We start from the raw sequence: 19,307 nt of genomic DNA on the forward strand, positions 1-19,307 counted from the left end.
GTGTCAGTGTCTGTGAATCTGGATCACAATTTCAGTGATCTGGAACTGTGAATTCTTAACTTAAAAGATACAATGAAACAATGAACAGATTAGAGTGTGTGTGTGTGTGTGTGTGTGTGTGTGTGTGTGTGTGTGTGTGCATGCACGTGTATGTACTTCTGAGGATTAAATCCAGGATCTTGAGAATACTAGGCATCCCCTAGACCCATTCTTTAATTTATAACTACTACTCTTGAAAACATTCAAAAGGTTAACATATTGCAACAACCGTCAACAAAGAGAAATGTTACTAACATCATTTTATGCATAATAGACTGAAGAATAAAATTTGAATGTAGAACGTGTATTCTTACAAGCCAATAAGAGAAAGATTCTCTCAATCTCAGGCAAAGGCCATTGATAAGTCATTGCAAAAGAAGGTGTACAAATGATGAGTATGTGTGTAAAACAAAATCTGCAACATTACTGGCAATAAAGCCACCTCAGACTTTAAGCAACAATATCTTAATTTTGTTTATAAATTTTCCAAAAAGAAATTGTAAGATAATGCTCAACCACAAGAAGAGGTCAAGAAAATGACCATAAGCCAATGAAAGCATAATTTGAGTGAAACACTTGAGGACAAGAGCTTTTAAGAACTTATGGGAGCTGGGGAGATGGTTCAGCAGTTCAGAGGTGTGTTCCCAGCACCCACTCACATGACAGATCCCAACCATTGGTGACTCCAGATACAGGAGATCTAATTCCCCCCCCTTCTGGCCTCTGTGGGTGCTACAGGCATATGGCGCACATACAGGCAAGCAGGTACATAAACACATAAAAGTAATTTTTCAAAAAGATACTTTAGAGGAAAAGTTACTTATCTTCCAATCCATCAAATCCACTCATTCAGCAAATATTTTTGAGCACTTACAGTGTGTTCTTCCAGTTACTAAAAATTGAATTTCAAGTTTCAAGGACTAAATATTTATGAAGGAAATAACTGGGTGACTAAATGCTCATTTACAAGGGTGCTACTAAGTTATTACAGTAGCAAAATGCTGAAAGCAGTTTAATTTAAAGTTTGAGTGCTTAAGTGAACTAGAATATTCCATGTGGTAAGATGCTTGACAGATGCTAAAGGTCAGGGTCAAAATGCCCGTGAATTAGTTCACTTTCTGTTGCTGTGATAAAGACCATGACCAAATGCGACCTGGGGAAGAAAAGGCGCTCATTTGGCTCATTCATCCCTACTCATCCATCCTTGAGGGAAGACAAGGCGGGAACTCAAGTAGGGAGGAACCTTGAGACAGGAATTCAAGTAGGGAGGAACCTTGAGACAGGAATTCAACTAGGGCAGGAACCTTGAGGCAGGAGCTCAAGTAGGGCAGGAACCTTGAGGCAGGAACTCAAGTAGGGTAGGAACCTTGAGACAGGAACTCAAGTAGGGCAGGAACCTTGAGACAGGAATTCAAATAAGGCAGGAACCTTGAGGCAGGAACCGAAGCTGAGACCATGGAGGAGTGCTGTTTACTGATTTGCTCCTTGTGACTTGCTCAGCCTGCTTTTTTATATCACCTAAGTCCACAGAGGTAGCACTGCCCACAGAGGGCTGGACCCTCCCACATCAATCATCAGTCAAGAAGATGCTGCACAGACCTGCTCTCAGGACAATCTGATGGAGGCACTTTCTCAACTAATATTCCCTCTTCCCAGGTGACTCTAGCTTGTGTCAAGGTGACAAAAAAATTAACCAGCACCTCCAAGAACTAATGAAGTGAGAAAAGGGTTGATTACAGATAAATATATAGATTAACTCCATTGTTATTTAAAAATATAAAGGAGGAGAAAAATAGTCTAGCACTTTCATAACTAAGGCATCAATTGATCATGAGTTATCAGGTATTCTTAATGTACTTTATATTTTTTAATCTAATTGATTATCATTCCAAAAATAGATTTCAATTATAAAAGATGCATTTGTTGGAGCAAGATATTATGAGTTTGCATGTCATAAATAAACCAGACAGTTCACTGAGAGAAAAATAAGAAATTCTTCATTATTTACAATACTTAGCACTGAATTTAATGAGCAAGAAAACTGAAAATTTAAAAATAGAAGAAATTGTTTTTCATCCTCACAGCAAGACAATTTTATAGGCACAAAGCAAGCTCTCTAGCAGCTTCACCCAGTGATGTGTTGAAGGTCATCTTTTCCTTGTGAGCAGAATGGTACCACCTGATCTCCAGTGTTACCTACATCGAGTTTCCACACATCATAAAGATACACAGTTATGCCAGGAAGGACCCCAGGACAAACACTGGGGACTCTTCCATCACAATTCTTGCTTTGTAAAGTAGACCTCTTTTTAATTGTTTCTCTTGGAAGAAAGACCTCACAGTGAAATTACAAAACCGCAGCTAACTGAAGGGGTCCGTGGAAAGAACCCCAATAAAAGCACCCCTTTATCAGACTATTCAAAGTTACTCATAGTACTAGTGCAAGTAATGTAAATTTGGAGGCTTGGAGTGTCCCTGACTTGGCTCATGTGTCTTCTCATTCTTTCCCCAGAATGTCGCGTGGTGAAATCCACTTCTTACACCAAAATAGCATCATCGTCCCGCAGAGGCACAACCAAGAGCCCAGGACCCTCCCGGCGGAGCAAGTCCCCAGCCTCCACCAGCTCAGGTAAAGCCCCTAGGAGCCTCCCAAGCCGCCGCCTGGCTTCTGACGCAGCCGCGGGTATGGGGAGCGAGAGTGTGAGGTTCTCAAGCGGGCGTCAATTCTGGTTTATAATTTTAGAACGTGTTCAAACGGATGAACAGATTTGCCTAAGTCTAGCATGTTGGCTGTAAGAGAAAAAAATTAAACTTAGAAAAACACGCTTACTGAGACTCAGGAAATAGAGATTTGCTCCAAATGGAAGCATTCCACCAGCTGCTTCAGCTTCTACCTGGCTCAGCTCTCAGGGTCTAGAAATTTCCACTGGGGCATTGATTCTACTTGGGGCTGGCTTATGGAGGGTTTCCAGTTTGTCTTTGCTGAACATGATTGTGTTTCTCATGCTTGTGACACTGGCCTGGGTTAACTTATATGGCTCTAGGGCTAAAAACAATGAGATTGGGAGAGGCGAGGTCTGCCACTGAAGTGACCCTGGTTGGGTCAGTCTCAGAATGGGCTCAGATGTTGGTGTTGGAAATGGCTATGTTCTGAGATAAAGAACATCTCAGTCCCAGCATCATCTCCTTTGATCTCTTAAATTAATTAATTTGTGTGTGCATTTAGGTTGTTTTATGTATGCTGTTTTGGCGTTATAACTTTTTATTATTGTATACAGTTTTATACATTTATATATGAATTTCGTCCATCTTCACTTCCCACTTCCTCTGGTTAAGATAGACACAAGTTGGTCGGGTGGCGGTGGTGCATGCCTTTAATCCCAGCACTTGCGGGGCAGAGCCAGGCAGATCTCTGTGAGTTCGAGGCTAGCCTAGTCTACAGAGCAAGATCCAGGACAGGCACCAAAGCTACACAGAGAAACCCTGTCTCGAAAAAAAAAACAAAAACAAACAAACAAAACAAAAACCATGGCTGGCACTCAGACAAGCTCACAGTTCATTATTGCTGAGTTTAGGCATAGGCAGAGAGCTCCTTGCTTGCCATAGTTCATCTAGGTAAAATAGACCCTAAAATAAGACTTTTCAAAAGAACAAGACTCAAAATGTAGAGCTCATGAGAGTTGGTTGAGAAGAGGTTAAGTTTGACATGATGATTTCCATTCCCTCGGGTGCTAAGGATCTGAACTTCTGCTTTAGCAGTCCTTCAGGGGGGTTCAATCAGAGAGAGAGTCCATGGTCACATTTCAATCAACAGTGAGGGCTGTGGTTCTCAGCCTCATTAACCACCACCTGAGAATATGCCAGTCATATAGAGCCTTGAGCATCATTTCAGACCCACCGACACAGAAACTCTGAAATGGGGCCAAGCAGGCTGAAGTTTCCAGAAACCTCCAGGTAATTCTGATGTATACCACTGGATTCTGGTAACTGAAAGGAAATAAACAGAGAACCCATTTGACTCTGGATAACTGAGGAGGAAAGGCATGGCTTGCTGATCTTTCTCTCTTGACCTCACAGAGATGGATTCCTGTCTTCATCTTTCTTGTCTACAGGCTGTCATAACCATCCTTAGTCCTCACCACCGTAGCAGACCTCAAGGTGACACAAAGTGTGGACAGCCACTTTACCATTGAAAAGCCTGGTTACAGACATTGAGATGACAACATCATTCTGGACCTGCTGTATTTCAGACTCCCCTGGGAGAGTTTAACTTGTCCACTATTTGGTGACAAGCTTAAGGACCTGAGTTCAAATCCCTGTGACCCACATAAAAAAGCCAGGCATACCCACATATGCCCATGACCCCAGCACTTGGGGACAAACATAAGCAGATCCCCAAAGCCAGGTGGCCAGCCAGCTTTGTTGAAACAGCCTAGCTTCAGATTCAGTGAGAGTGGGATACCTAACATCCTTCTGGCCTCACTATGTAGGCATGCATGCTGGCACACATCTGTGCTCATACACCTGTACATCACACACAGGAAAAGAAAGACTATAATATAAACTGATTTGATTTAAACAAGGATCAATGGAGTTTAGTTTATCTCCGTATTGTTTCATAATGTGGAAAATACGAGGAAAGCAGAGGTACCTAACTTGAAACTAAATTGTTACAATCTTCCCCAAACCTGGGAATTTCCAAATGCAGACCTCGTCTTGGATCTCTTACAAAAACATTAGTGTTGGGGTAGGGGATTTGTTTTAGAGCTTTTATTCCATGGAAGATACATAGACAACTTCTTTTTGCCTAGTTACATCTTCTACTTTGAATCCCTGTCTTCATAGATTACCATGGCAAATATAATTGAGCCCCCTCCCCACCGGTGTCTTGTAACACTCAGGTCAAGCATGAACGAACGCACCACCCCCACCTTCAGAAGCTTACAGTCTACAGGATAGTTGCTCTCAATGTCTGCTGATTCTTTATCGCCAGCTCAACCAACCATGAGTCAAAAGTACTCAGGAAAGAAATTGCATCTGTATGGAATATGCAACTTATTTAGGGGTTGTTATTCCCTAAGTAACACGATATAAGTGCTGTTTATGTCCTTTCATGCCCTGTCAGGTATTGTAAGTAATCTAGAGCTAATCTAGGAGCTATGCACAGGTCATATGCGGATACCATGCTAGTGTGTATGAAACTTGAGTATCTATAGATTGGGGTATTCATAGGAGGAGCCAGCCAACGCCCCTTCCCCCAAGAATACTGAGGGACAACTGCACTGCCTCTGTTGTATAGAAGCACTCCTGGCAACAAGTGTTCAATAATGAGCAGACACTTTCTGTGGAGGGTCAGTGCTGAGTGCTAGAGACGTGAGGAAGAACAGTCAAAAGAGAAAAGCCTTCGCCCATGAACTTCTCCTGTGACTGAAGCACTATTGCATATGCCCCAGGCATCAAACTTACTTCTATGTAACTCCAGAAATCCTGATCTTTTTACTTATACTATTTAAATTTTATGTTTTTTACGGATATATAAAATATTTTATGCAACATATGCAAAGAAGACCAGAATCAAAGCTGGAGAAGTGGAGAGAATTTTAATCAGCTCACAAGACTAATTTGGCAAGTTCTTTTGATTTCTATCAGATGCCTTCAAAGGCAAACTGCTAGCTATTAATCTTAGCTCCATCCTTTCTTTCTGTGCAGAGATTCAGCTGTCTGCATTATATGAAGGAGCACTTCTGCTTTGAGGCTCCAACAGAATTATTGGAGATCAAATTTACCAAGAACTTAGTGGTCCATCCCTTGTTTTGCCAAATTTTCGTGTATTTAAAGCCTGCCCACAACTATTCTCTTCTCAACCATTCAGTACTCACCTGCAGTGGGGTCCCTAAAGATATTCTTCATAGCTCTGAACCGTTACCATGACTTAATGTTTTCTTGGGGATAGTGTCTTGTACCAACTGCCTTGTACAGCTCCTCACTGTTAATGCCAGGTTAATTAGACACTTCCTGAGCATCTGCCACATTCCAGCATGCCTTAGGCCCCAAGGAGACAACAATTAAATTACAGTCCTTGATGAAAAACTCATTTGTATTCTGGGGGGGTTGGGAGTTACTGTTATGGAATACTAAGTGTCATGCCGTGATGGCCCAGAGGATGGAGAGGGTAAGCATCATTAACTCAGTCAGAGGAAGTTTCCAGGAGTCTAGAATTTATACATTGGCACTGGAAGAATTTTGCTAGGATATGAAGGGCCAGGAGGATATTTTCTCCAAATTAAATGAAGGCACAAAGCCATGAAAGTATAAGGAACAGTTGTCTGTTGAATAAGGAGCTGAGCATGATGAGACACGCCTAATATCCCAACATTCAGAAGGCTGGAGGAGTTTGCAGCTATCCTGAGCTACACAATGAGATACTCTGAAAAACAAAATCATGAATGGAACTCTAGAAAGGTCTGGAAAACATGCAAAGTTGCATGTCGGATTACACAGGGCTGTGAAGGCATGTTTCTTGTTGTAGGTCTTAGGAGGTGAAAGAGGGCTTTAGAAGGGCTGTCAAAGCTGAGTTGAACAACAAAATGCCATCTTAGAACAATTCTACACAAAAAGGAGGGAGGCTCTGGAGGCATCTTTAGTCACCCTGGGGAGAAATCAGCAGAACAGATCTGAAACTTTGTTAGAAATGGAAGAAAACTTCAAAGGGCTGTGAACCAATGAATTTAGCCAGATGTGAGGATGAGAGCAACTCAGAAATAGGTTCCGTTTGTCCAGGGGGGCAGGGGTAGAGTTCCACTTTAGACATGAGAAATGCGTGATGCTGTGGAAATGGCAGGAAGCATGAGTGACTGTTTTAGTAAGGAGATTGGAGCTGACAGCGTAGACCCTGGCAGAAAGCAATTGTTTAAACAACAGAAATGTCAGGGTCTTCTGCCCCATCCGAGATTGGCAAAGATGAAAATGGAGCCGTGAGGAACATCTGCCATTCTGAGAGTAGATCGGAGGAATATAGAAAACTATGTGAGGGAGGTAATAGCTCAAAATTCAGGAAGCTGGAGGTAGAGGGGAAGACAGAGGTGGTCTACTCTAGAAGCCAGATAGCAAGGCGTTCACAGGGGCTCCACGGCGAGGATGCAACTAGGAAGTAATTGCTCAAGCAGGCAACACCACATGGCTTTGGGGGCTTGCCTGGGATTGTTCGCCATGATTTTATGATTAAGTTGCCGAGTCTGGCTCCCAGGCTGAGGTGGGAGGATAAGCTGCCTCAGTTGGTGGCTGGAGGCTCCAAGGGGCTTCTTGTCCTCAGCCATGCTGACCCATGATGCTTGTGGTACCTAAGCTGCTCTCCATAACCACAGCCTTGGATGTTGGTTAGAAACACAAAACGTCCATCTTCTAACATGTCGGGTTCATGGTACCTTCTGGGTGGATGCTGACTGCATGAACGAACTGAGAAATACTTGGAACTGTGGAGGTATCATAACACATTCTCATAAATACATACTTAAAAATGAACTGTCATGTTCAAAGGAGACATGTTCAAAGGGCCATGTCTCCTTTCCCTTCACCTCTGCTCCTGGTGATCCCTCCTTCCTGTCACCCCCAGTAGATGGTCTCTCTGTAGTCATCAAAGCTCAATCTCACCTATGAAGTTAGAATTGGGAAATTCTAATTCTAGGTCTAACCTAAATTCTAATTCCAACCTAAATTCTACTTCTAATTCTAAATTCTAATTCTAACCTAAATTTTAATTCTAAATTCTAATTCTAGTCTAAATTCTAATTTTAACACTATTACAGCGCCATCCTTGTTTTTCCTGAGTCAATATGATTTTTTTATTCTTCTTTCCTACTTTACCCTGATAATGTGGCAAGCCATGGACACAGGGCTAAGAAAGAGGTTCTGGGCAATTAACCTCTGTGCCCAGGAAGTCAGGGGCAGTCTAAGGCAGGAGCTAGAGCCTCACTTGGGCAGCCATCCTGGGGACCTACAGATACACATGCATTTGCCTCCACTTCCTTCACCGATCCTGGCCTTTTCAACGCCAGAGCTAAATGACTTTCATGGTAGAAGATGACAAGGAGATGGCAAGTGGAGTCCATGCCACCTGTGCCTATGCGGCAACTAAAAAATAAAGGGAAGAAAAGGGCAGATCAGAACTTTTCATCACAGCAAACAGCTTGAAACTTACATACGCGTCTGATGGGTAAATGGAGTAATAACTATTAAATCTATCACTTGGACATTTATTTTTACTTAGAAAAATTCTATTCTGAAGTCACTGGTGGCTCATACTATAATCTTAGTCCTCAACAGGCTGAGAACACGAAGATCACATTCCAGTCCAGCCTGAGCTACTTAGCAAGACCCTGCTGAAGTAATAGTAATAATTTAATTTTTTTCACTATAATTTATGAAATTGTAAGTACTATATTCTCATTACTAAACATTTTTCTAGTTTTTTATAATATACATATTTTTGTACTCTGGTAAGATGTTGATAAAACTTTCTGGTTGACTTTTTGTTTGAAGGTAAGACAAAAATTTTAAATGCAAATACTTTGTAAAGAAAAAATTTTTTTTGAGGAAAGCCTGAGGGTCAAAGGGAGCTACAGGTACTTTGCCTTTCACGTCACAAACATCTTAAAATGTGCATAAAGCCTAAGAAACCATGGCAGCTGTTTGTTCCTGCCTAAGCTTAGTTATTCCAACAAACAGGGGGTGGAGGATTCCAGCTGAGGTGATAGTACCTATGGAGTGGGTTTGCTATGTAGCTTCTTTTAACATCTCTTACACTGTAGAGCACCCCCGGTGGTTTATATAGTCTCCTTCTATCCTTCCTTCGTGTCCACCTTTTATAGCAATATTTAGGTCTGGGTTTCCAGAAAAGGAAAAGACAGATCAAAAGTCCTTGTGCACTCTGATTCTAGTCCAAAGAACTGACTTAGGGCAGAATCACCTGACCACTGATGTTACTTCATGAGACCTTTATGTTTTAAAATCATGCGAGTCTGTTCAACCCTCTGTGTCCTGCTTCTCCTGGAGACAAATAGACACCCTCAGTTGTCTCCTGTATGGACTTCTCAGCCATGTTCATCACTCTGCAGGAGTGTTGGGTTTTTTCCTCCCCAATTCTCATTTTAATTCCTGGTGATGTGCAAACTCCAGTGTGTAGTGATGCTAGCTGAATACCCTCATGCCCTTCTGCTCTCCTGGGTCTTCTCATATGAACCAGGGTTTCCTTGATTTTACTGTGTATCCCGGGCTGATTCAAATACCATTCTCCTGCATCCGTTTCGTGACTGCTAAGTTGATAGGCTTATACCATCATACCTAATTTTCCAAAATTTTTATTTATTTGCTTAAATATTCCTTAACAGCTTCATATATGTATATGATGAACTTTACTCTCAGTCCATTACTCTCTGTCATCCCCTTCCTCTCTACTAAAACCCTTCTTCTCCCCAGCAAGTTCCCATCCTGCTTTTATATCTATGTATGTGTGGCCCGCTATGTTAATTAGAGCTGCTTGCATGAGTGCGAGTGGGGGGCTCTTTACTGGAGCATGGAAAACTTATCCATGACTATGTAACTGAAGAAAGTGATACCTTCTCCCCTAGTAACCATTAACTGTCAGTTGTCCCTCAGGAGGGCTGGGACCTCACAAGACCTTCCCTCTTCCATGATGAAATGTTGATGGGCATAAGCTTGTGCAGGTCTTATGTAAATAACAGCAGCTGCAGTGAGTTCGTGGGTACCACATCCATGTTGTGTCCAAAAGGTGCCCTTTTGGCACTCCTCACCTCCCCATCCTCCATCTCTTCTATTCTTTCTGTCTCCTCCTCCAGGATGTTCCTGAGGCTTGCTATTTTAACCAGTTATGAGTCCCTGCATTAACTGCAATAAGAAGTTTCTCTGAGGAAGGCTGAAAGCATTGCCAATCTATGGATCTAAGCATGACTACTTAGACTACAACTCCATCATGTGTCTGTTTAGCAAAATGATGGTAGTGGGTTTCCCCACCATGGCCTACAGTTTCCCTGGCCATCAGCTCTTGATTCGGTTCATGGTACCAGGCAAGAGTTCCTTCCTGAAGTACAGCCTCTAATCCCATTAAAGAGTCGTTGGTTATCTACTGTAATATTCATGCCGCTATCACACAATCGGCACACCGTGCCAGGCCTGATCTTGTTGTAGCTCAAAGAGTTCACAGGTGAGTGATGACTTTTCTCCCCCAGCAGCCTGCATAGCACCTTCCAGCGCCATGAAAGCCAATGTCTTAGTTACTTTTCTGTTGCTGTGATGAGACGTTATGACCAACATCATAGAAGAAAGCATTTAATTGGGAGCTTGCTTACAGTTTCAGAGGGTTCGGACATGATCATTAGGGCAGGAAGCACAGTGGCAGGTATAGTAGGCAAGCACAGCACTGGAGCAGTAGTTGAAAATGCACATGCTATTAGCAAGATGGAGGCAGAGGTGGGGAGATTGGGCCTGTGGTAGGCTTCTGAAACCTCAAAGACCAACCCCAGCAATGCACTTCCTCCAACAAAGCCACATCTTTTTTTTTTTAACCTTTCTAGAGCTTTATTGGGAGAGAGAGGGAGAGATAGATAAATAGATAGATAGATAGATAGATAGATAGATAGATAGATAGATAGATAAAGAGAAAGAGAGAAAGAGAAAGAGAAAGAAAGCCACATCTCTTAATCCATCCTTAGTAGTTCACCAACTGGGAACCAAAAGTTCAAATATGTGGGCCTATGGAAGCCATTCACATTCAAACCAGCACAGCTTGCTACCAGTAAGGAAGCTTCCAGGTCAGATCCAGCTTGGTATACCCTACATTCAGCATCCATAGCATGTGATATCAGCAACAGGGTTTTACCATCAAGTTCCAGTGGGCAACCAGGTCAATGGCAATAGGCTGTATTATTTAGGGTACCAGTGGCACTTCCTTAACCAACAGCTCCTGGGGAAGACTCCATATCAACACTAGAATTTTTGTTTAATAACCTACAGCTTCTGGAAAGAGCGTTATCCCCTGCCATGCCCTTTTGGTTTCAGCTTTTTAAAATTACATTTTAATTAGCTTATAAAATAGGTCTCCACATGACTTTTCACACTTCCTTAGTGTTGCATAGCCCTCCCTGCGGATTCTCCCAATCCTTCCACACTTACCCCTTTCTCCCTCTAGGATCCACTTTCCTAGCATGTTCTATGCCCTCCTTCCTTCCTTTAAACACTGAATCTGGTCATGTCAGGGACACAGTAAAATATTTACTCAGGGAAAAGAAGAAGCCATTTACCTCTCAACTAGTCTTGGTTTGAGAGAAGTCTAATGTCATTACCAGCTTCACTGGTAAAAAGTATTCTTATGGTACGTGGTGTCTGAGAGCTTTAGGAATCCAATTAAAAAGAGAAAAAAAATCCTTTAAACCTATAAAACAGAAGTCTCTTCATTAGTACAAACAGAATCTAAGACCTTTTACAAGAAGCAATGAATTAGTCAACTGTTTCCAAAATCTAGCATGTTTTAGGAACTTTCATATTCGATAATAAACTTCCTACAGATAAGAGTTTTTAGCAATGTACTGCATGTTCTGATTGGTTGAAATTAGACCCTTAATTTGTGGTTCCAATTATTAAGAAAATGTAGGATCTTCTGTCTGAAATGTTGAAGGAAAAGGTGGATTGAATTCAGGTACTCAGACTTGGTGGCAAACGCCTTTACCTGCTGAGCCATCTTGCTGGCCCTGCTTTGATGTTATTGTAAGGGACAGCCTTATGTCCAGCATTGTTCCCCTCTAATCCATTCTTGGCATAGTAAGAGCTCTTGAGAGTGTTCATAAAGTGTAAATCTGGACCCTTGGCTCCCCTTAAAATCATGCAATAGCTTCTCATTGTCCTTTGAATACCAACCAAACTCCTTACCATGCATTTCAGTACCCAGCATACTCTGCAGTCCCTACTCATTCCTTCACAAAGCTGCTCCCTCTCCAACTCAGCTCATTGTCTATGACTCAGTTCCCTCTACTAAAGACTACTGGGGTCCAGTCTCTAAATAGTTTTTTCCCAGAGTTCCAGAAGAGACACTGTTACCGGTGAGAATTAATCTGAGGGATACTCGAATGAATCTAAGTACACTGAGCACTTTATTCTTCTAAGTCAGAATCTATCTACACAGCTTCAGTCCTATTCTCATACTTAGCTCCTCTCTGTCCCTTCCTCTCCTGTCCTCTCTTTGTTCTAAGTTCTTTCTGTCTTTGTTCCTCATCTTAGCTCTTTCCTCATCCTAGGTTTGAATTCTTACAGGGTCATAAAGGCAGAGAAGAGTTTAGCTCAGGCAGTGACGGTCAGACTTTCTTTTACAACCCAAAAGGTGAGTAGTTAAAGGCGGCGAGGTCAACTAAGAGCTAAAGTCAGTTAATATTATCAGAAAAAGTGAATTTATGTGCTCAAACTACATTTCTAGAAGTGGTTAGGTAAAATGTTAGGAGCCTACAATGTTAGTATAAATCATGAGTAAAATATAATTGCCTATTTCTCTTTAGAAGCCATAACTGTCTCTGTAAAACTCGATTGCATTGTTATCTGGCAGAGTGGGGGTAACTAGGCAGCATGTGTCACAGCTTGATGTACCTGGTATGCAAAAAGCCCTCTCATTCTGAGTTAAATGTCAAAAGGAAAGTCTAGAGATACCTACCACTAAGGCTATGTAAGAAAGCAAGATCTGAGCTTAATTTGCACAAGAAACAAAGTTATATACCTAATGTCTGCCTGGCCTAGCTGGTGTCTCTGTATGAATATTTACCTTAATTCGGGAGACTAGCAGGTGGTCTGGAATGTTTATTCTGTCTGCTGTTAGTCCTTGGATATTTGAGAAGTATCTCAGATAAAATGCTTTTGTCCAGAGCTGGCCCTAGCCATGGATGCTAAAGGAGATATCTGATTTTAATGCTGAAAAAGAGAAACAAAAAGCCTGGAAGAAGGAAGTCTTGCCTGTGTGACTGTTATCCAAATACCTTAATTGTACTGGGAAAAACTATGTCCAAAGAATGATCAATTCACACCATCAGTTCTTAGGAAGAAGAATCCATTGGGGGAGCTATAATAGCGCACATGCAATTCATAGCAGAAAACAGCTGATATATTCAAAAGCCAAATAACACCAATACTCCTTGAGCCTTGACTTCCTCTGGAAAAATCCCAGACTCTTCCAGCTTTGCCATAGTCAGCTGAATTTCTACTTCATATTTCTGCGGCTGGTAGCATCCCTCATGTGTAAAATGGGGGAAATTAATACTGCCTATGTCATAAAACCATCATGAGTCAAATGAGATGATATATTTTAAAGGTTCAGATGCATTGACTGGAGTATGGAACATAAGTCTACAGTAAGCTAAGCTGCCTACACCTCACCAAGCCTGTCTCTGACACAGATGGTCCTCTGGACTTAGCACACATCTCCCCATCTCATGTGGTCAGCTCCTTTCCTACTGCCTTCTCCACAGGCTGCAGGCTGACCTTGACCCCAGTAGTCAGGAATTCCAATAACAGCATCCCAAGCTTCCCTCTCAGAGCACTGCACTATAATGATTGGTTCTCTGATTTCCCTGAAAGTCTGATGCAGGGAGAGAAGGTGAGAACAGGAAGGCGTGTAGGTTGTGGATTGTGCAGTTTAGATCTCAGTCTTCAGCTTTCAAACTGCTCATTGTCTATGACTCAATTCCCTCATCTGTGAAACGGGGGAAAATAACACTGCTTGTGTCATAAAACTCATCTTGAGTTAAATGAGATGATATATTTTCAAGTTTCAAATGCATTAACTGCATAGAATGTAAGTCTACGATAAGCTATGCTACCTACAGCATCTGCACTTGCTGGACAGAAGTTTCTTGTGTGGGTTTGCTCAGAGAATGCCCATTGGTATATGTGCCCCGCCAGTTCCATCCCTACCACCCAAAACAACAACAAACCAGAGTCCCCCTTCTGTGTTTGCTTCCTTATTCATCCCCATCCCTTACCCTTACCCTCTCCCCCATCAGTCTGTGTAGCCTTTAAGTACGACTTAGCTGTAAAGCAGAGTCAAAGTGGGCAATTTGAATGCTAATTTAATAAAGGGTGCCCTCCAGTCAACCACCAGGGGCAGCATCTCCTCCCTGGGTAAGTGTGGGTTCTGCATCTACTTACATTGCAAATCTTGGTCTGTTCCCTAGCTCTTCCCTTAGAGATCGCTGTCTGGGAAGTCACAACTATGGAATTCATTGAATAGACAACCGGCAGTATGCAAGCAAATTAAAACACTCACAGCTTGCTGTTGTGCTATGAAAAAAACAACATCCATAAACAATGCATCCTTCCCCACCCCCAAAAAAAAAAGGTTTTTAAGAATAGTCATCAATACATTTCAAAAGAAAAACTACCAATTAGTGCAGTATGTGGCATTTTAAAGATCTTCGGAGCGGATGAGTAAAAGGCTCAAGGAGCCTTTCCCTCCCCTGGCCCGTTAAGTTTTTATGAGAACTCAGTGTGTGTGGGTTGAGGGGGAGGTCACAAACACGTAGACTTTTGTGTTTCCTTATCACCTGGAACTTGCCGGGCTCTGGACGAGTTATTGTCATTTTGATTCTTGTATGAGTCACTGAGTTGCCTGCCCCCAGAGGCACTTCCTCATGATTCAGTGCAAAGGACTGAGCCAGCTGGGGCTTCCGGAGTGAGGAGTTTGTGTGTGTCTGGTGGGGGTTTGCGGTGGCAACGCGTTGGCATGAGGCTTAATTGACACCTTTGATGTAGCCTAAGACAGAACCCGCACCTCCCACTGCCGCTGGGAAGACGTCAGCCTTACGCAGGAAAAGGCATCTGCTGATGAATCCTGCATCTCATTCAGCCTGCTCCCAGAGCAGCCTTAGCTGTCCCTAGCTAATTCAACTGCTTCCCTTGTCTGCGGGTGCGGGGCTTGGTGCTGAGAGGAGGCTCGGGCTCTGGCTATCGTCAGGTCAAACACTAAGACTGTGTCCATGTTAGAACTCATAGAAGGTAAGTGGAATGCCCTGCCCGGTCTCCCCTCAGGGCATCCTCCAGAATGTCTGTTTCTCCTGCCTGATTCTTCCCTCCCTGAGCATCTGCGGGGTTGCCAAGTTAAGAGTGGCAGCCTCTAATATCTTTATAAAATCATGTCTTCGGGGGGGGGGGGGGGGGGCAATGTGTTCTCGGAGGTGGTGTTAGTGAGAGAAAAGAATTGCCTGCTTCTGTGGCTTCATCTCGGCTTACTGACAGTGTTTTCCACGACTTGAGTGTTGGGTAGAATTCCAGAGTTTGGGACCTGTTGGCAGCTTTTTATCAATTCAATAGCAACAAAGACAAACTGTGGGGGTTTTCTCAGCATCTGTGGGCAATTATTTTGTCCTGTTTGGGGCAGACCCATCAGAATCTGGCTTCGGGGGAAGGGGTTAGACAGGACATAAATGAATATAGGAATGTGAAAAAGTGAGTGATTAAATGATAAAAACACACAGTCTCTTTTTTCAAGTCTGTGGGAATACCACCTGTGAGTTGTTTCAACATTTTCTCCCACTGGGTAACTAAACTAAAGACACACACCAAAAGATATCTCAAAGCCTTGAACATACTCATGAAAATCTCTCTTGGCTCAGATATAGCCATCACTGGGAAATTGTGCAAAGTATTTTTTTTTAATTATGTAACCTGCTATTGTATTAAACACAAGATTAACAGAACAGTGAATGTCTGAGGATGGGTATTCCCTAAGGCTTTTCTTCACGAATCAGATAATGGGTCTAATTTTTAGCTGATGTCCCTTCTCTGACAGTTTATTTCCCTGAGAAGATGAATTGTCATGAAAATTCTTTAATGTGCTGTTTTTCTCTGTGTGTGATTCCTTTTATTTCCAGTTAATGGAACCCCTGGTAGTCAGCTCTCCACTCCACGTTCGGGCAAGTCACCAAGTCCGTCACCCACCAGCCCAGGAAGCCTGAGGAAGCAGAGGGTAAGGACTTGAGAAAGCCACTTATTTAAGATCTGTCTAGGTGTTGGTGCAGAGTGGCATGGGCGCCAGCAAAAGTGCTGCTTTTCTGGAGGGAATGACCAAGCTAGGGCATGGGGTAACCAGTTGTGGTTCACTCACCATTGCTATGGGTCAGCTAGAACCCAGGTCTTCCAGTTTCTTGGCCAGTCTTAATTGTGAGTAGAATGTACAGTTGCTGCTTCAGTTTTAAATACCCTCTTGTTTGCTCATACTGCACCTACTTTATTATGTATGCAAATGCCCTTAGTTGCAATTAGTGTCATTAGATACTGCCATTAGTCACCAGCCTCTTGAGGGAAAGGAAAAGCCCATGGAGGCAGCATCCTAGTAGGGAATTTCTCAGCAGCAAGCAGGGTGGTCCAGAGCAGCTGGAGAACCCATGCAGTAGGCCATGGGAACGTTGATACCGGTTTTGTGAATGGACCCACACTGAGCACATTTTCTTGCATTTATTTTTGGCCCCTGGTGTAATAACAGAGAAATTAACTGAGCTCAGAGACAAGCGTGTAAAAGTTACTGGATATAGTGTTAACTTCTCCAGGCTAAGCAAGGTGACCTTCTGGAATGAAGAAACTACTCAAATTCCCCTCACTCACTCCCTAGACTGCTCATCCCTTCCAGTCATACTAAGGCCAGAGGGTAAGATGAACTGGGAAAGGGAAAGGGGAAGGCATACTGGAAAAAGTAGATGACCTTTCAGGGTCCTGATTTCAGGAAAGAGATGGGGGACATATATCTCCTTAGGTGGTTTGTATGATAGTGCCCATAGAAATAGTTCAGCAAACAGATATCTCAGAGACTTTTAAACATCAGAATTTTTTAGTTTAATTTCTCTTATTGTGCATTTAATTGACACTTCTAAATTTAAGCTCATCAAATATGGAAGTCCTTCTTTTTCGAGTTTTCTACACAAGTTAGATCTTTAGGCTGCCAAAATCCATCAGCCTTTTTTCACTGGGGGCCAAAAAGAAATCAGCCAGTCTGTAGTCACTTTGAACCTCTTGCCCCAAATATCTCTCTTTGCTGATTCTCCTGGCACTGAATGGAGCTTGTTTAGTCTGTTCAAGCCTGTGATTTTTGTATCTGCTTCTCTATTCAATTATGGGATCATTTTTTTATTAGAGAAATCTGTCATCCATCCTGAGTGATTTCAGGAATCATTAATAAACTTACTCAATATAGAATTGGCCACATTCATTCACTATCTTAAAAGATTATCCTTAGATGAGAGAAGAGCCAATGTGGCTATTCTGTACTCACAAATACTAGCCTGCAAGGTTCCATTCCTTAGAAACAGCCAGAGATCTGGCATAGAGAATGTCTCAGGAACATCCAATCTTGAAGTGTATGTGTGCTTCAGAGAACACACCTAAAACAGAACCCAAAATATCTTGGGATCCATTGAACTCAGATCTCATTCTTTATTGATCTATCTCAGGTTTAGTTGTTGAGACTAAATTCAGAATGATTTGGAACACTTGCCAGCTTCTCTCCCTGGGTATTTCTTGGGAGTAAGAACTTTTGCTCAGTTGTCCTTTACTAGAAGAATGAGGCCAGAATTTGCATCCTTTTCTTCTCAGCTTCCGTGGGATTTTTCATTCCACTGAGGCAGAAAGGTTTCATCCAGCTCTGCAGCCACATTGACTTATGTAATTAGCACTGTTGCAGTGCATCAGAAGTAATTAACAGCTGTGACTCTCTGACGGATTTTTTTTTTTCATCTTGCCATTTAAAACACTGGGATAGCGCTATCACTGGGGAAGCCAAGTTTTTCTCATTTACTTTTAGGGGAACAGAGAGTTTATCACCATCTGAAAACATTTATTAAACACATGTTGTAAGCAGGATACCGAGTGCATTCAAAGATGGTTTAGTTTCTAGGCTTTTGAATTTGGCTACATGCATTCAAAGATGGTTCTGTTTTCAAGCCTTTGAATTTATGAACACCCTCCGTCTATGTACCATGGAGACACTTCCAGCTGCTTTGGTGAGAGAAGCTTTCATCTTTTTGTGTAGACAACTGCATTGAATAACCCCTCCCTGTCAAAACGGGACCAGAATATCCCTAAAAACTGTTCCTGTTTCAAATTTGCTTAATATTCTTTTCAAACGGTTGGCTATACTTCTGTGCAGGAAATACTGAAATAAATGAGGGATAGTACGAGCTAGAAGAAGACACTTCAAAGAATAAATTAATTCCTTTTATTGCAAATTAGAAAACAGTAGCCACTTCCATTTTTTCTTTCTGTGTTGCCTAGTAACATACCCAGAAAATGAGTTGGCAAAGCCATCCATCCATCCATACATACAGACAGACAGACAGACAGACAGACACACACACGCACACACACACACACACACACACATGCACACAAACACACACACTCACACACATGCATGCACCCACTCAGACACATGCACACACACACATACCTTAAAATACAGGATCAGAAGCAAAAGAAATATTAAGATATATAACTGATATTTTTACAAGTAAAAAAAATCTGTATTTTACTTATGTTAATTATGGTTTAATAAGCTGTTTTCCTTCCCTTTAAGATCATGTTTCTAAATTACTTCTTTTTGACATTTTAGAATAGTCATATGAGAGACAAGTCTGCATGTCAGATTTTATAAATACACTGGAGACAGTGGACCAAGGACCTTCCTATTTACACAAAGCACAGTTAGTTAAGTGGCCATTTAGAGCCATCTGCCTGGCCTCAGGAGTCAATTTGTGAGGATCTCTCCCCATCCATGAATGTTTTTTTGGTCCCTTTTCTTAAGACATCAAAAAAAAAAAAAAAACTGTGTTGTGTTGTGTAGGTTGAATGAAGTTTCCCCATTGCACTCCCACATCACTGACTTTTGTAGATTAACTGATCCATCAGATGCTGTAGGAGTGGGTGGCGCAAAACTGGAAAAAAGCCAACTGTAGACACTCTTGGTGGTGCTGAGCTGGTTGCTTGGCTACCAACACTGGGATGTAGTAGCAGACAGAGGCAGGAAGAAGACAGGAAGAGATGGAGAAGGGGTTGGGAAGTAGGAGAGTTGGGATGGGATGTGGATGGGGATAACTGAGAATTCTTCCAGTCACCCAAACATAAAACTATGAAAGGGCAGTGTGTGTTGGGTTTACACTGTGTGCAACGACACACTGGAGTTACATCCCAGAATATCCTGAATGCCAGCTGCTGCGTCTGATAAATTATTT

At 42.2% G+C, this 19,307-nt stretch overlaps 1 protein-coding gene across 5 annotated transcripts in view; it reads left to right on the forward strand.

The window, feature by feature from the left end:
- Positions 1–19,307, forward strand: part of Dclk1 (doublecortin like kinase 1) — a 306,342-nt gene that overhangs the window by 212,095 nt on the left and 74,940 nt on the right. For 2 of the 5 annotated variants that reach the window (XM_052730073.1, XM_052730072.1), the window contains exons 5-6: positions 2,552–2,668; positions 15,960–16,054. In XM_052730073.1, the coding sequence (XP_052586033.1) occupies positions 2,552–2,668; positions 15,960–16,054 (212 nt within the window). Of the gene's footprint in view, positions 1–2,551; positions 2,669–14,746; positions 15,085–15,959; positions 16,055–19,307 lie in introns of those variants that run through there. The other 3 variants (XM_052730076.1, XM_052730075.1, XM_052730074.1) reach the window with 3 other exon arrangements.

This window comes from Peromyscus californicus, unplaced genomic scaffold, assembly GCF_007827085.1.
Source record: "Peromyscus californicus insignis strain IS unplaced genomic scaffold, ASM782708v3 Scaffold_9__1_contigs__length_137607984, whole genome shotgun sequence".
NCBI lineage: Eukaryota > Metazoa > Chordata > Mammalia > Rodentia > Cricetidae > Peromyscus > Peromyscus californicus.